This window comes from Eublepharis macularius, chromosome 8 (assembly GCF_028583425.1).
Source record: "Eublepharis macularius isolate TG4126 chromosome 8, MPM_Emac_v1.0, whole genome shotgun sequence".
Lineage (NCBI taxonomy): Eukaryota > Metazoa > Chordata > Lepidosauria > Squamata > Eublepharidae > Eublepharis > Eublepharis macularius.
Window position 1 is genome coordinate 122,297,501 of NC_072797.1, and position 14,116 is coordinate 122,311,616.

Sequence of the window (14,116 nt, forward strand, 5' to 3'; positions counted from 1 at the left end):
GAACAGTCCTTTTGGAGAACTCCCACTTCCTTCAGAGTTACAAGTGCCTCTGGCACTTGTCAGCACCAGTTGAAAAACCGGAAGGCTCATCTTTCAATAAGAAGTTTGCAGGGTGCCATCCTAAATAGAGTTACTCTGTTATAAGTGCATTGTAGCCAGGGAGTTTCGAAGGATGTAAGTCTGCTTAGAACAGTGCGCGTAAATCCCATGTCCTCCCTGTCCTGCTGTAAGTGGTCGGCCCCGGCCTCCGCCATCTTTAATAGCTGTTTTATAGCGACTTGTGATATAGAAATCACAGGGCCCTGATTTAATGCCGCCTGGCCTGCATCAGGGGAATTCCAACAGGCTGGGCAGAGCAATGCTGAGACCCACCCAGGAGATTGAGTCATGAATGGGAGGTTCATGCTAATGCAGAGTGACTGGTGGGGATTGAATTTACAGCCCCCTAGCTCTGGGTGTGAGTTTGTAGACAAGAAAGGGTCTCGATGTGTCATCACACCTAACACATTCCTTTACCCTCCTTCCTTGATGAAATTACCATCCTAAGACTGAGAAGCAATCAATCAGCGCTGATACGTTTAATTCATCTCTGGGAACCTGCATTTCCCTATCTAAATTCATCAACCCAGCTCCGGGAACTCATTAGCAAACTGCCCCCTTTGTGAAACAGCAGGAGAGACTTCGCATTTTCTTTGCACACTCCAGTAGCACCAATCAAAGTGTAATCAAACTTTTGTTATTTCCTGGAGATGGTCTTCACAGCCTTTGTCCTAACGGCCAAGAGGGCTCTCTTGCCTAAGGACACGTTTAGCCCTATAAGAAACAGGGCTCTAGCCCCATTCAGAGTGTACACACTGCACCTTCAGATCTGAGCGTTGTACCCTTGGGTCCGCTTTCTCCTGGCTGAGAACACGGGATGTTTGAAGCTGCTCTCTTCCTCCGCGAACCACGCTGCTCCTCTGATCAGTAAATATACTTCCCCTCCCCTCTAGTCCATTTTCTGACTATCTTCCTAGGACTCTATGTGTATGTGAATCCATTTTCAATTGCTTCTTGTGTGTGTGCTTATTTTCCTCTTTAAAGAAAACTACTCCTTTATTTAAGATCACCGGTCTCATCTGCTACCTTGGGGAGGAGACCCCGTAAATAATGGTGGTGTTATCCCGCAGGTGTGCCTCTCGCATAGCCTTAGTCCTTGCTGCTAATTCCCCCCACTTGCAAGGAGCCCTCCAGGTAACACTGCCTTGCTGTTGGTTCGTGCCACTTAACGCAAGCCATCAGCTATCTGTAGTAGAATGACTGGCACTGGGAGTAGCAGAAACAATACAAAAATAAGATGCACACACCACAACAGTTCCCTTCCCTCCCAGGCAAGGTCAATTCAGAGATAAACAGCAGTGGCAACATCCTCATCTGCTAGCACTTTTTGCAGCCAACAGAACTGCCTGTACCCAAAAGAGGAGGAGGAATAAAATCCAAGCCTGAATTTGCACTTCAGAGAATGAAACACAGACAAGCCATTGAAAGATAGCAGTCAAGTGTGTCAGAGAAAAACAAACAGGTGCACTCGATGTTCCAGATGCAAAATAAATGGAGATGTGCACATACTTTTCTGCCCAGGAGAGGGAGCGGTTCCACTCATAACACTGTACAGTAAACGCAGCATGTGACTTTCTCTCCCATCTGAAGCCATATCTCGTCAACAGAATTGATACCCAGGAGAGGAAGCAAAGTAACGCCAGTTCTAAGATAGGCATTTTTAATGCCTGAGGCTAACCATGTTTTGTTTGAAAGTAAGTCCCATTGATTTTGGCAGAACTTGCTTTCAAGTAAGTGTGCTAAAGAGTTAGATTGCCGGCAAACTGCATTAGTGTTTTAAGTGCTAGAGATTCTGGGAAGAAGGCATTTTTCCACAAGCAATGCTAAAAATCCTTTTCAGTGTCCTATGCAATGTTTGTAAATGTTGTTAATTTAGGTAGAAAACAAAAACAAAAAAGATTTCTAAATCCCACGTGTTCTAGTCAATGTAGTTTTCATACTGAAATTACAGACAGTATTTTTAAATGTTTTTAAATGTATTATTTAATGTTTTTAATGGTGTTTGTATTTGTTATCCGCCCTGAGCCTGCGAAAGCGGGGAGGGCAGAATATCAATATAATAAATTAAATTAAATTATTTATACATAGATATAAATAAGCATTATATAGCAAAACAACCCCTTTCTTCATCTAAATTCCTACCCAATGCTAATCCACATCAGAATATGCCTGACAAGAGTTGGAAAAAATTATTTTGATATAGCGAAATAATAAATCATTTTTAGTGTAGCATGTTAGAACAATTCTAAGCACAGGTCTACTCAGAATCCCTCTCAGATCTATGCAATGGAGCTTGCTCCCAGGAAATTTTCTTACGATAGAACTGTTCATCTTATTTAATTTGTTCCAATTCAACAGGGATCTCCCCCCTGATTCATTCTCCAAGCCCCTGCATGTGCATGGTGGCATTTAATAATAAAAGCAATTATTACCTGAAAAATGTAATATAGTTGTAGTATTTTAATAATCTTTGTAATATGTACCTTTAATTTTCTTGCAAAATAGGAGAGTCCAGTAGCACCTTTAAGACTAACCAACTTTATTGTAGCAAAAGTTTTCGAGAACCACAGCACTCTTCATCAGATGCATATATGTTTTATATACTTACCAAAGCCAATGACTGCAGAAAGATCTGGGAGGTGTGCAGAGAGGCCCCTCTCAGAGCAGAACCACAAGTGACAAAAGGCACAGATTGGACACTTGTCTGCTTCCCTCAAGTTTGGATGGGAAATGTAGGCAGCTTGGCGGAATGTTGGAGAAGTGACAGTTGAAAAGTCCATTGGACAGCAGTCAGAGAGCCAAGCTGCGAGACCAGGATGCCTACATTTCCCATCAAAACTTGAGGGAAGCTGACAAGTGTCCAATCTGTGCCTTTTGTCACTTGTGGTTCTGCTCTCAGACTCTCTCACACACATGCCTTGCTTCTAAAGTGGCTGAGCATGGTTTTTTCCATAACTGCTTTTGTCTGTTCTCTGTTCCCCAAGACTGCACCATACACTTGTCACAAACAGGAGTGAAGACATCCGCGATTTTGCAGTTGCTGTCATTTAGTATTATTCTAGCTGAGAATTTGTCTTACAAAATCTAGTCCAGATTCTTTCTTAGACTGAAGGTGGCTTAGGGGAGAAGGGGGAATTTTGACTGAAGCTTCCAGTTGTTGAAAGATGGACTTTTGTGTGCCTTCCTGGAAAAAAATTGTGATGTTGTTTAGCTGCCACAAACCTCATCTATCATGGCAAGAGACTGTGGCTTTCAGATTCTCTCACACACATGCCTTGCTTCTAAGGTGGCTGAGCTTGGTTTTTTCCATAACTACTTTTGTCTGTTCTCTGTTCCCCAAGACTGCACCATACACCTGTCACAAACAGGAGTGAAGACATCTGCGGCTTTGCAGTTGCTGCAGCTTAGTATTATTCTAGCCGAGAATTTGTCTTACAAAATCTAGTCCAGGCTCAGTCCTCAGCATCTCCAGTTCAAAAGGACCAGGAAGTTGATGGTATAAAAGACCCGAGACTCTGGAGAGCTGCTGCCCGTCAGGGTAGACGGTACAGATCTTGATGAACCCGGGGTCTGGTTCAGTATACGGCAGCTTCGTATATATGTGTCCATAAACCCTTCTTCGTAGAGTTTTCCACCGTAGCCTCCGTGAACGAATTGTGAACATTTGAAACCCACTCAGTGTTTTGCAATCTAAATTGAAGCAAATTTCTAGGAGAACCCGCATGGTGAGGGAGACCCAGGTTCAAATCCTTACTCTCTCTCTCAGCCTAAACTACCTCACAGGATTGTTGCTGTGAGAATAAAACAGAGGAGAGGAGGATGTACATGGCTTTGTGTCTCCTATGGGGAGAAAAGCGGGCTAGAACTAAATAAATTCTTCAGACTTATATAACCTTTGGTTACCGTGGCATGTGTTTTTTCTACTTGTGGAACAAGGCACCGATTTTAGGTCTGCTTTCCTTCATATTTAAGAAGCTCATGGCGAAGCTACAAGTGATGCCTGACACTAGTTGGACACTTGTCAGCTTCCCTCAAGTTTTGATAGGAAATGTAGACGTCCTAGTCTTGCAGCTTGGCTCTCCGACTGCTGTCCAATGGACTTTTCAACTGTCACTTCTCCAACATTCGGCCAAGCTGCCTACATTTCCCGCCAAAACTTGAGGGAAGCTGACAAGTGACCAACCTGTGTCATTCGTCACTTGTAGTTTGGCCCTCAGTCATAGGTAAGGCAGACACACGTTTCTTTGCAAAATCTGGCTCTGTGCTTGATACATTGCTGCTCATATCCTTCCCTTAGTGTCGACAGTGATGCTCAGTTTAGACCTCGACATTTAGGAACTGATTTTTATGCTCCTGATCATTGTGATCTGCCACTTGAGTTCACATCCCCGTTCCTTTCTATATGCAAAGGAACCAACAGCTGCGTTCAGCCATCAAAGTCCATGCTTTTCTGGGGTCCTTTGGTAGGAATATCCTATGAGGGAGGCTTAACAAAACTGCCTACCAGATACCATACCAGGGCTATAACGTTGAGGATGCTGGAGGGTCCGGGCACAACTGATGATGGCATTCAGCCAACTGAACAAGTACATGAGTATGGGTGGCTAGGTTCTTTTTGTCAAATTTGCATCCAAAACACTGATCCTGACAGAATTCCATGCATGGTAGAGCCATACACATAGCTGCCTTGCAGAAGAGGTTGACAGCAATAGCTGGCAAGGGGGGGAAATGAGCAGTCAGCCTCAGGGAGTTCTCCGTGTGAATCAACCGTGTGGTGCTGTCATGAGGAACACTCTATGGCTGTTTCCACCCAGCTTACCTTCCCTCGGAACGACCCGGAACATCGCACAAAAAACACGGAAGATAGCGTTATCTCACGTGAGAAAACGCGATCTTCCACGGTTTTTGCGTGATGTTCCAGGTCGTTCTGAGGGAAGGTAAGCCGTGTGGAAACGGCCTATGTGTGGACAACATACTGAAGGCCTTTTTTTGGCCTTTGGCTCACTCTTCTGAAAACTGTTGTGACACATACTCGTCTGCAGGGCTACAGGTCTCTTTGTAGACCAATCGAATAAACTATCCACAATTTGCCCCCTGATCACAAGCAAAACACACACACCGAGGCTGGGCATTTTACTTAATGCCATTTCACTTAATGGTTTTTACATACTTGATTTTCTTGATCTAGTGTAGCATTTCTTAGGAGGCTAGAGGATGGGCCCTGACCACACCCTCTAGCTTACAAGAAAACAGAGCCCTCTCAGTTTTTTGGCACTCCCAAGAGAAAGAGACCAAATTGGCTTCCCCTGCTTTAGACAAGTGGAAGCTGCCACTACCCACATACCCACCATCACCTGGCTTCCAGATCACCTTAAAGTACTGACCAGAAATGTGCTGGTCGCTGGATACAATAGCTCAACCCAGGTGCCCTCACCTAGTAGGTACAGTCTTAATGCATCAGCCTGGAGTCCTAAGAACACGTTCCTGGGAATAAGCCTCACTGAATAAAGTGGGACTTGATTCTGAGTAGACCTGCTAACTTCGTTCTGGGATAAAACGAACAAGTCTTCATTCTATTGCAGAAAATTTTAGTATAAATATAGAAAGATGCCACTCCATAGACAATAATAGCCAATGGTAACTGAAAACTGGAATTTCTGGCTGTGTGTGATGCTGTTTTTAGTCTTTTTTTTTTTATTGAGTAGCTCTGAACATTTTTCCAGGTCCTTCCCACTCCTGTTCAATTGGCCTGTATCTAGAAGTTACTAACCAATTAAAGTTTCTTGCTAGTTCAATTCAAAGAGTAACATGAATTAGACCTTGAGTCAAAGCCTTTTAAAGCCTTCGACAATATAAAGCCTTTGAAGTTGTGGCCCTACTCTCTGAGACCTGACCTTGTAGGCCAAGTACAAACAAGGCAAACATTTTATTTAAACTAACATAAAAGACCACTATCTCTGATACAGTTCTTGTTGTACTTGTATGAGAGCACAGAAGCCTCTGTGGGCCATGTGCAGTGCGCCATGCACACCATGATAAAGGGCTGTTCAACATGTGACAGCCTGGAAAAGGAGGATGGGCAAAGTCCACAGAAGATTTTAATTCAAAATTGGTGGGGGCTTGATTTATTAAAGTTTGAGACTGCTGTCCCAGTATTTACTTCATTTATCTAATTTTTTCCCACGTTTAGCCATTTGCATCCTGCATTGCCTGAATGGAGGTTCCTGTGTGGCTCCTTATCAATGCAATTGCACAGCCGGATGGACTGGCTCCCGCTGCCACCAGGGTAAGCCTGTTTAACCCACAATATACCACAATCAAGCAGTAGCCTCTAGCAAATCCAACATCTGCTGAGACGATCACTGTAGCCCTGCTCCCTCATTACAATTTTGGAGAGCGTGGTACCTTGTCATCTTCTCAATAGGCGTGGTTACGGTTAACATTTTCTGTGAACAGGGTAAATGTGTATATTGTCCAGCTTCAGTATGTGCAAATGTGTACCCTCAAAAATCTGGCTTCCTGACTGTACATTGCAAAGCTGGACAAAATAAGTATTGCCTTACTTGCAAAAAAATGGCGACGGCACATGTTAAGAGGATCAGGTGCAGCTAGTTCGGCTACATTCTAGCATTACATGGCTAGTGAAGCTGCAGCAAATTGTGTTTCACTCAGGGGTCATTTAGTAGAAAAAGAGCTGGAGGGATTCATTAGCATAATTCATTAGCATAACTCATTAGCATGTGCCAAGCCCTTTGACAGCACTGGAAGTGGTTCATTAGCATAACTGATTTGCTTATGCCACACCCCCTGACATCACCTATCCTGGCTGTTTTGGACCCAATCCTGGACATTCAGGGCCGAAATTTGGCCCAAAATGGCAAAAAGGGGCTGAAAATGGCCGAAAAGGGGCCCAAAATGGTCAGGATCAGTTTGCTGCTGAGTGGGAGAGTGATCCACCACCCGTCAGAGGCCCAATCCGGGCCGTTTCGGCCCCAATCCAGGCTGAAACGAGCCCAAAATGGCCAAGAGTCAGGTGGGTGGGGCCACCTGACATGTGACCTCTTTGGGGAACTGCCGGAACTGCGTTCCATCGCGTTCCTCTTCTAAATGAGCCCTGGTTTCACTGAAGTCGTAGGTGTCTACGTTTTGTTAAGTTTTTACAAGAACCCATAACAAAAAGATTTGTTGTGCTTGTTTGGGCGGGGGGAGTGCTCTTGTCTTGCTAGAGGCCATTTAACACCTTATGTGGCAGCAAATTATGTTTTGCCGCTAAATGTACATTCAACGGAGAGCTGAAGCCAATCTTGCTTTCCTGCCGAGCATACTTATAAGAGACACATTTGCATCATTCATATTCAGATGAATTTAAAAGAAAACATAATATATGAAGAGGGCTTAAGAAGTGTCTCCTTTGAGTGTCTTGATTCTCTGTTTCCAAAACCTGCCTACTCAACACATTGGTTATCGGTACAGTATTTGTATGATTTGTGTCTTTTCCTGCTTCAAGAGAAAAAAAAAACATACTCCAAAGCTTTTCTAATAAATCCCATTAAATTGCCTTCCAGTCTGTCTTGCTTATTTGATTAAACCCTGCTCATTTCTGAATCTCAGGTTTAACAGCAAATGCTATGACATGTCTCTCCAGATAATTTCACTAACACAGCAAAAGCATCACAGCTCTCTCGTTTCTACGTGTACACTCTTCCTACCAAGAGAACGTCTTTGCATCACTCTTTGTGTCTTATAGTTCAGTTACAAGCTGTTCTTTACATTGATACCTTTTTCATGGAACGTCTGTCCTTTTCCACTTTATCTCCATGCACAGCTGTTGAGTCATACAGAGCTGTATCCTTAACAGACTTGTTGCTGTTTTTCAGTTCTTTCTTCGTACATGCTAACTGACCTGCACTCTGCCTTCTTCATACCACCCCCACTTAATAAGCTGGAATAGTTAAAACAACTCTGTTTTCCAGTAATGAACAGCAATTGTTCTTGCTGTCAGGTATTTTTTATAGATCCAGAGGAGTTAGCCATGTTAGTCTGTAGTAGCAAAATCAAAAAGAGTCCAGTAGCACCTTTAAGACTAACCAATTTTATTGTAACATAAGCTTTCGAGAATCACAGCTCTCTTCGTCAGATGCAAGTATTTTTTAAATACTGTGGTAATAAACATGCTACATTCGGACACATTGGATACATGGACACATTCGGACACTTTAGCAATTGTTTTGCAACTGGATTTCCCTATGTAAAACAGGAAAATCCTCTCACAAATGATCACTAAAGTGCATTATCCAATGTGTATGAAAGCAGCCATGGTGGGGAGCACAATGGAGAGAGGAACAAACATCTGCAGATCCAACCATAGTTGTCAATATGTGTGCATATATTTTCTGTTCTGAAGAAACAAAAGGTGGTCTAACAGATCGCACATACTGCACTGTTGTTGCACTTTTAACAGTCATTGACACCTGGATTTTCCTATGTGGGCAAGCCAATCCTCTTGCAATTGCTAATGTGCAACAATAGTGCAATATCCAACAATGTGCAGATGCAATATCCAACAATGTGCAGATTGCCCTCTTCCTCAGGGGGCAATTCCCTGATGTTTTGAGACTGCCTTCATCAGGGAAGAACCAGTGGAAAATGGAGTCATGAGACAGTAGGGAAAAGGAGGAATGGGGAGAAAGGAGCAGGAAACCCAAAGCCCTCTGTCCAAGGGACATAGACTCTGTCACTGCCTTCTGGAAGCTCATGTATACTTTACAGAGCAGCCCTTTCCTGAGAGGAAGCCTTATTGAATACACTTGAATGGGGATCTGGGGAAACCTGCTCAGGATGGCAGTGGTAAAAGTTTTTTAATCTACCTGGAGGACTAGAAACATGTTTTTTTTTCAAAAAGGTTAATTCTATCATTCTCTGCAGTACTGAAAGAGTTCATCATTTAAAAAAGAGCACAGAGGCTTCTGGTTCATTCACTACCATAACCACACAGATATTAATCAGTTGAAAACTTGTTCACTGAAGAAAATAATTAAGTTGGAACCATTATGATTGTTTTGAAGAGCATGCTGTGTTAATGTGCACCTGTGGTCTTTTAACACAGCTGTCTGCCAGAACCCATGCTTAAACGGTGGGAAATGTATACGGCCCAATCGCTGCCACTGCACTTCCCCGTGGACTGGACATGACTGCTCTAGGTGAGTATTCCGTGTCTCATGTCGGATTTTCAATTTTTTTAAAAAAATGATTTCTATTCTGTTCTCTGTATCCTTTAAAGAACACTTCTACTTACATGGTGGCCTAGTATCACACTGTTTGTGTATGGGTCTCTAATGCTTGTGTGAATTTTTTAAAAAGATGCTTATCCAAATAATTGGTTTTCTGGCAGCAAGTCCAATGAGATGATAACAAGGCTCCCGATCGAATGTCAGTCTTTACTGACTTTTTAAGGAGAGGAACAATAAGGCTTAAATCCTCAACTGGGGGCTTGCGCATCTCCCAAGCAAAGGATGGATTCAAGTTGACCTAGAGGACATCTTGCAGTCTGAAACACAAAACAGCCCAATTTAAAATCCTACGCACGGCCGTACTTTCAAGCTGTATGGAACTGACAGTGTCAGCATTAATATATACCAACTTGAATCCAATGAACGTGTGCCTGCAGCACCAAGTTAGTGTGTATGCAGTGCACCATGTTAAAAGCTGCCCAGGCTGTGCTCATACAGTCCTATCTTGATCATCAGTGATATTGCCAGGGCTTTTTTTCAGCTGGAACGGAGTTCCGGAACCTCTTGAAAATGGTCACATGGCTGGTGGCCCCACCCCCTGATCTCCAGACAGAGGGGAGTTGAGATTGCCCTCCACGCCGCTCGGCAGCATGGAGGGCAATCTAAACTCCCCTCTGTCTGGAGATCAAGGGGTGGGGCCACCAGCCATGTGACCGTTTTATCCGCGGGCAACCCACTGAGTTCCACCACCTCTTTTCCCAGAAAAAAAGCCCTGGATATTGCCAATTACTTGTTTTGTGAAAGCCCGGGAAGGTGAATCCAGTTTCCACACACCCCTGCTGAACAGTTATTAAACCTATTGCAAATAACTTGGCTTTCTGGATGGATTTTTTTAAGCGCCAGGAACCATGCATAACACAGTGTTCTCAATGCCCTGGAAAGCCTGCTTATGAGAGTGAGTACTCTAAATGAATAAGGGCGCAGAAATCTTCCTGATACACCATACTTTACTTGATTACTTGTACTTAATAACCTGCAGCGAATAATTTGTTTTGTTTCTTTTTCTTTTTTTGTCTTTTTGCCTGTGTACTGATCTAGGAAAAGAAAAACTGGGTTCTACCACTTTTAACATCAGAGCAACTGCTGTGCACATTTTGATTTGGATCCCGTGGGCCTTGGTGGACCAGGCATTGTAAAATCAAATCCAATGGGTCTTTTTTAAAAAAAAAAAAACTGTTGTTGGGGTTTTTTAATGGTTTTCATTTTGTATTATATTTACTTTTTTATTGTGAAGAAACCACCTTTTCCACACCCAGAAGTATATCATTTATGCTGTACATGCTGCTGTTAATACACTCACAAATGTACAAATAATGTTGTCCACTTCAGCAGAGGGGATACAAACTTTGCTATCTTTTTTTAGCATCGCATATCCCTGGAGATATCCCTGTGCTTTGTTGTCAATCAGAGCTAAGCAAGATTTAGATGCAAGCGGCTCATCACATTTCAGTCATTTTGAAGGAGAAAATACTTGTTCCTGTGCAGAACTCTTCAGTGAACTGGCTGTGGTCCAGGACACCCCCCCCACACACACTCAAACTGATGTGTGCAAGACTGACAGATTTCCCTCTATATTACTAGAATGTCAAAAGTAGTTTATCACACTGGAGAGGCATGAATCCAAAGCTCCCTCGATCATCAGGAATTAATTGTGTGATTCTTTAGATATTGACCGTTATGGGACCAATCCAACAACTTCCTTACACATAAAATTGGGGGAACACAGCTGTTCATGCGCAGGAGAGTTGTCAGCATGGGGAGGGAGGTACACATGTGTACACATGAGAAGGGGGCAGGGAGCTAAACCATTCCTAAAGTTTCCTTTTTTTTCCCTATATGCACATGGATTATTATACCATAGATGTTTATTAGTGAAATAGCTTTGTTTTTTAAACAGACACACATTGATTGGATGTTTAGATTCCAGAATGAATTAATTCAAGCTGTAGCTGCTGTTTTCATGAAGACAGGTAGAAATGGGGCTTCTCTTTTGCATACTATTGGTGTTTCTTATGTGCGACCACTTCTTTTTCTCATTCCCTGAAAGCCAATCGTACAGTCTCCTGTTTCCAGACAAAATGTATTAAAGATGTCAACTGGCAGTGAACTGTCATGGGTTCAAGCAGGGCCCCCAACATTTTTGAGCCTGTGGGCACCTTTGGAATTCTAACATAGGGTGGTGGCAGCAACCACAAAATGGCTGCTGCAGGAGGCAGAGCCACACATAACGCACAGAGGAAGTCCCAGTAGAGGGAAGAAGACAGGTGATTTTAAAAATACACTGGGAAAGAGGAGTGATACAATAAAACCAGCCTTGTGGTGGCTGCCACTGAAGCAACATTATTTTAATCTGTGCTGTCAATCAGATTCCATGGCAGGCAAGAGCTCCATCTGGCTCACTTTCTGAAACCAGGGAAGGTGTTAGTCGTTAGGGACCCTTGGGTTAAAATATTGAACAAGGTTTTTTGCAGGCACTTCTGCTAATCATACTTATTTCTGAAAATGTCTACTGTAAGGTTCCCAGTTCAAATTATCATACAGTATGTATGTGACGCTGTCCATCAAAAGTTCTGTGACTGATAAATTTCTCTACCCTTATGACCCAAAACAATGCAAATGAGGTGTGGTTAAATATAAGACCTATTACCAGAGATCTCCAGAATAGCAACTTGGGCTAAAATTAAAGGAGGGTAACGGGAACCAGAAGGAAGTTTGGTACCAGTTCTAGGAGAAGCCTGGGGTGAATTTACTTTCTTTACTTCTTTCCGGCTTTTGACTTTCCTGCATGAATGTTTTCCCTCTAATAATGGTTTCCACAATAGCTGGATGATTTTAGTCCCAAACAATTTGCATTCCTGTGTTTTTGCTGTTGTCCACCTATGCTTTTTCAAGGGTTCATTTGTGTGTGGTCAGCTTTAAATGTGACAGCAGCATAACCTTTGCTTGTGTGGCCTAGCATAGCAGCATGCGGAGGAGGAGTGTTCCATGGCACAGATACAGTTGTGGCTGCTGGTGATATCTCTTTTTCTGGTTGCTTTCTGTGGCAGCACCTCCATTATCTCTCTTGCAAAATGGCTTCTCCTGCTCTTTCCATTGGACGTTCAAAAAAATCATAATAGCGCAACAAAATACATTCTAGTTATTACATTAATTCATAACTACAGATAGACAAAAAAAAACCTTTGCGGTGGTGATCAGCCACTGCAATTTCTTTTGTTAGCTTAGAAACTATGTCTGGAAACAATATCCACATACATTGTGAGTCTGTAGAGGAAAGGCTTATAGTCTAATTGGGCATAAACCATTTTTTAATAAATTTCTCAGGTTGTAAAGCTCTCCTGCATAATTCTGTTTGTGTTTTTAAGTGCAGACCTACATTATTTTCATGTCTTTACAGATAAGAAAAATAAAGGACGGGATTACTGCCCACCTGTAATATGCCAAATCCACCCTCTTATGCATGTTAGTGTGGTCACTGGTTTCAAGAAGAATGCAAAATAGATGTTAACCTCACTCTTAGAAAAGATGCCCATTGAGTAATTATCTGCCGCTATTGTTATGGCAGCAGTTTTACAGTCTCCATGACATAACCCACACCAAAACTGCAATGCGGACTGGATAATTCACACAGTACTGGAAAATACATCATTAATATTGCCAATGACTGTTTTTTCTCTCGCACCTTGCTAAACTTGTATGGCTCGGTGCGGAATTATGGCTATCTAGAATCCTGTTGCATGATATGAGGTGATTTTATGAAAAGAGAAAGATAAGTAATGAAAACTAAGCATATATATATATATCCTGCCTCAGTTTAAAATGGATCTATTTCTATTGTGTTTGTACATTATGTATTTTTTTTCCTTTTTATGACTTCCTGGACCGTATTGTGTCTCAAAAGACTGTATTTTGAGGGGGGGGAACCCTTCAATCCATTTTTCTTCTGGAAAGCAGGAGAATGTTTGAGTGAGAAACAGAATCCATTTGGCCTAATTTTAACCCTAGATGTTTGTGCGTTCCCCAATTTACCTGGCTGAACAAACAGGCCAGGTCTAAGGCTGACCCAAAAGGAACCCTCCGGAACAACCCTCTTGGCAGCTTGTGATGCTTGGGGGGAATCGGCTGATAAGAGGCAGGGTTCCTAAAACTAGGTTCCTGTTTGCAGTACTAAATCCTTAGAGAATTTAGTTAAATTTAAAAATGAACTTTCACAAGCAAATAATGTATTGTCATTTATGTCACTTCTTGTCAAGTGTTTTAAAAAGGTCCACGTGATGCACTTTACATTGTAAATAAAGTTGCACCCCATTTAACTCAAGTGTGTATTGTTAAATCATTAATGACGGGCAGCAGTTCCCTTGAGACCTTGACCAAGTATTTCTTCAGCAGCCCCTGCCCAAGGCACCAAGCAGCATGGGTTTTTTTTTCTTTCAATAAAGTGCGTGCCCAACAATTCGTAACATAAAAGAGAGACAGGGGGGCAACCAGGACAAGTTGTGAGTGATTTGTGATGGGCATCTGAGAGCTCTAAAGACAAGGCGTTTAATTTTCCTTAAAAGGAGGTATGAGTGTGGACTGGAGCTGGCAGAGCTGGGGTATGAAAAGGAATAACCTTTCCCCTTATGCAGTTTCCCATGTCTATATTTCCATCACTGATATTCTACCTGGAAAGGAAAAATGATAAGACAGCTTTCAAAAATAGTTAATTTCACTTAAAGAGACAGGTA

The 14,116-nt window shown here is 42.5% G+C and overlaps 1 protein-coding gene across 1 annotated transcript in view; it reads left to right on the top strand.

Annotated features, from left to right (window-relative positions):
* SVEP1 (sushi, von Willebrand factor type A, EGF and pentraxin domain containing 1) overlaps positions 1 to 13,707 on the top strand; it is a 313,507-nt gene extending 299,800 nt beyond the window's left edge. Inside the window, exons 45-47 of the mRNA XM_054986548.1 lie at positions 6,290 to 6,385; positions 9,206 to 9,299; positions 10,428 to 13,707. Coding sequence (XP_054842523.1) covers positions 6,290 to 6,385; positions 9,206 to 9,299; positions 10,428 to 10,458 — 221 coding nt within the window. The 3' untranslated portion in view covers positions 10,459 to 13,707. The remainder of the gene's footprint in view (positions 1 to 6,289; positions 6,386 to 9,205; positions 9,300 to 10,427) is intronic.
* Positions 13,708 to 14,116: the final 409 nt, after the last annotated feature.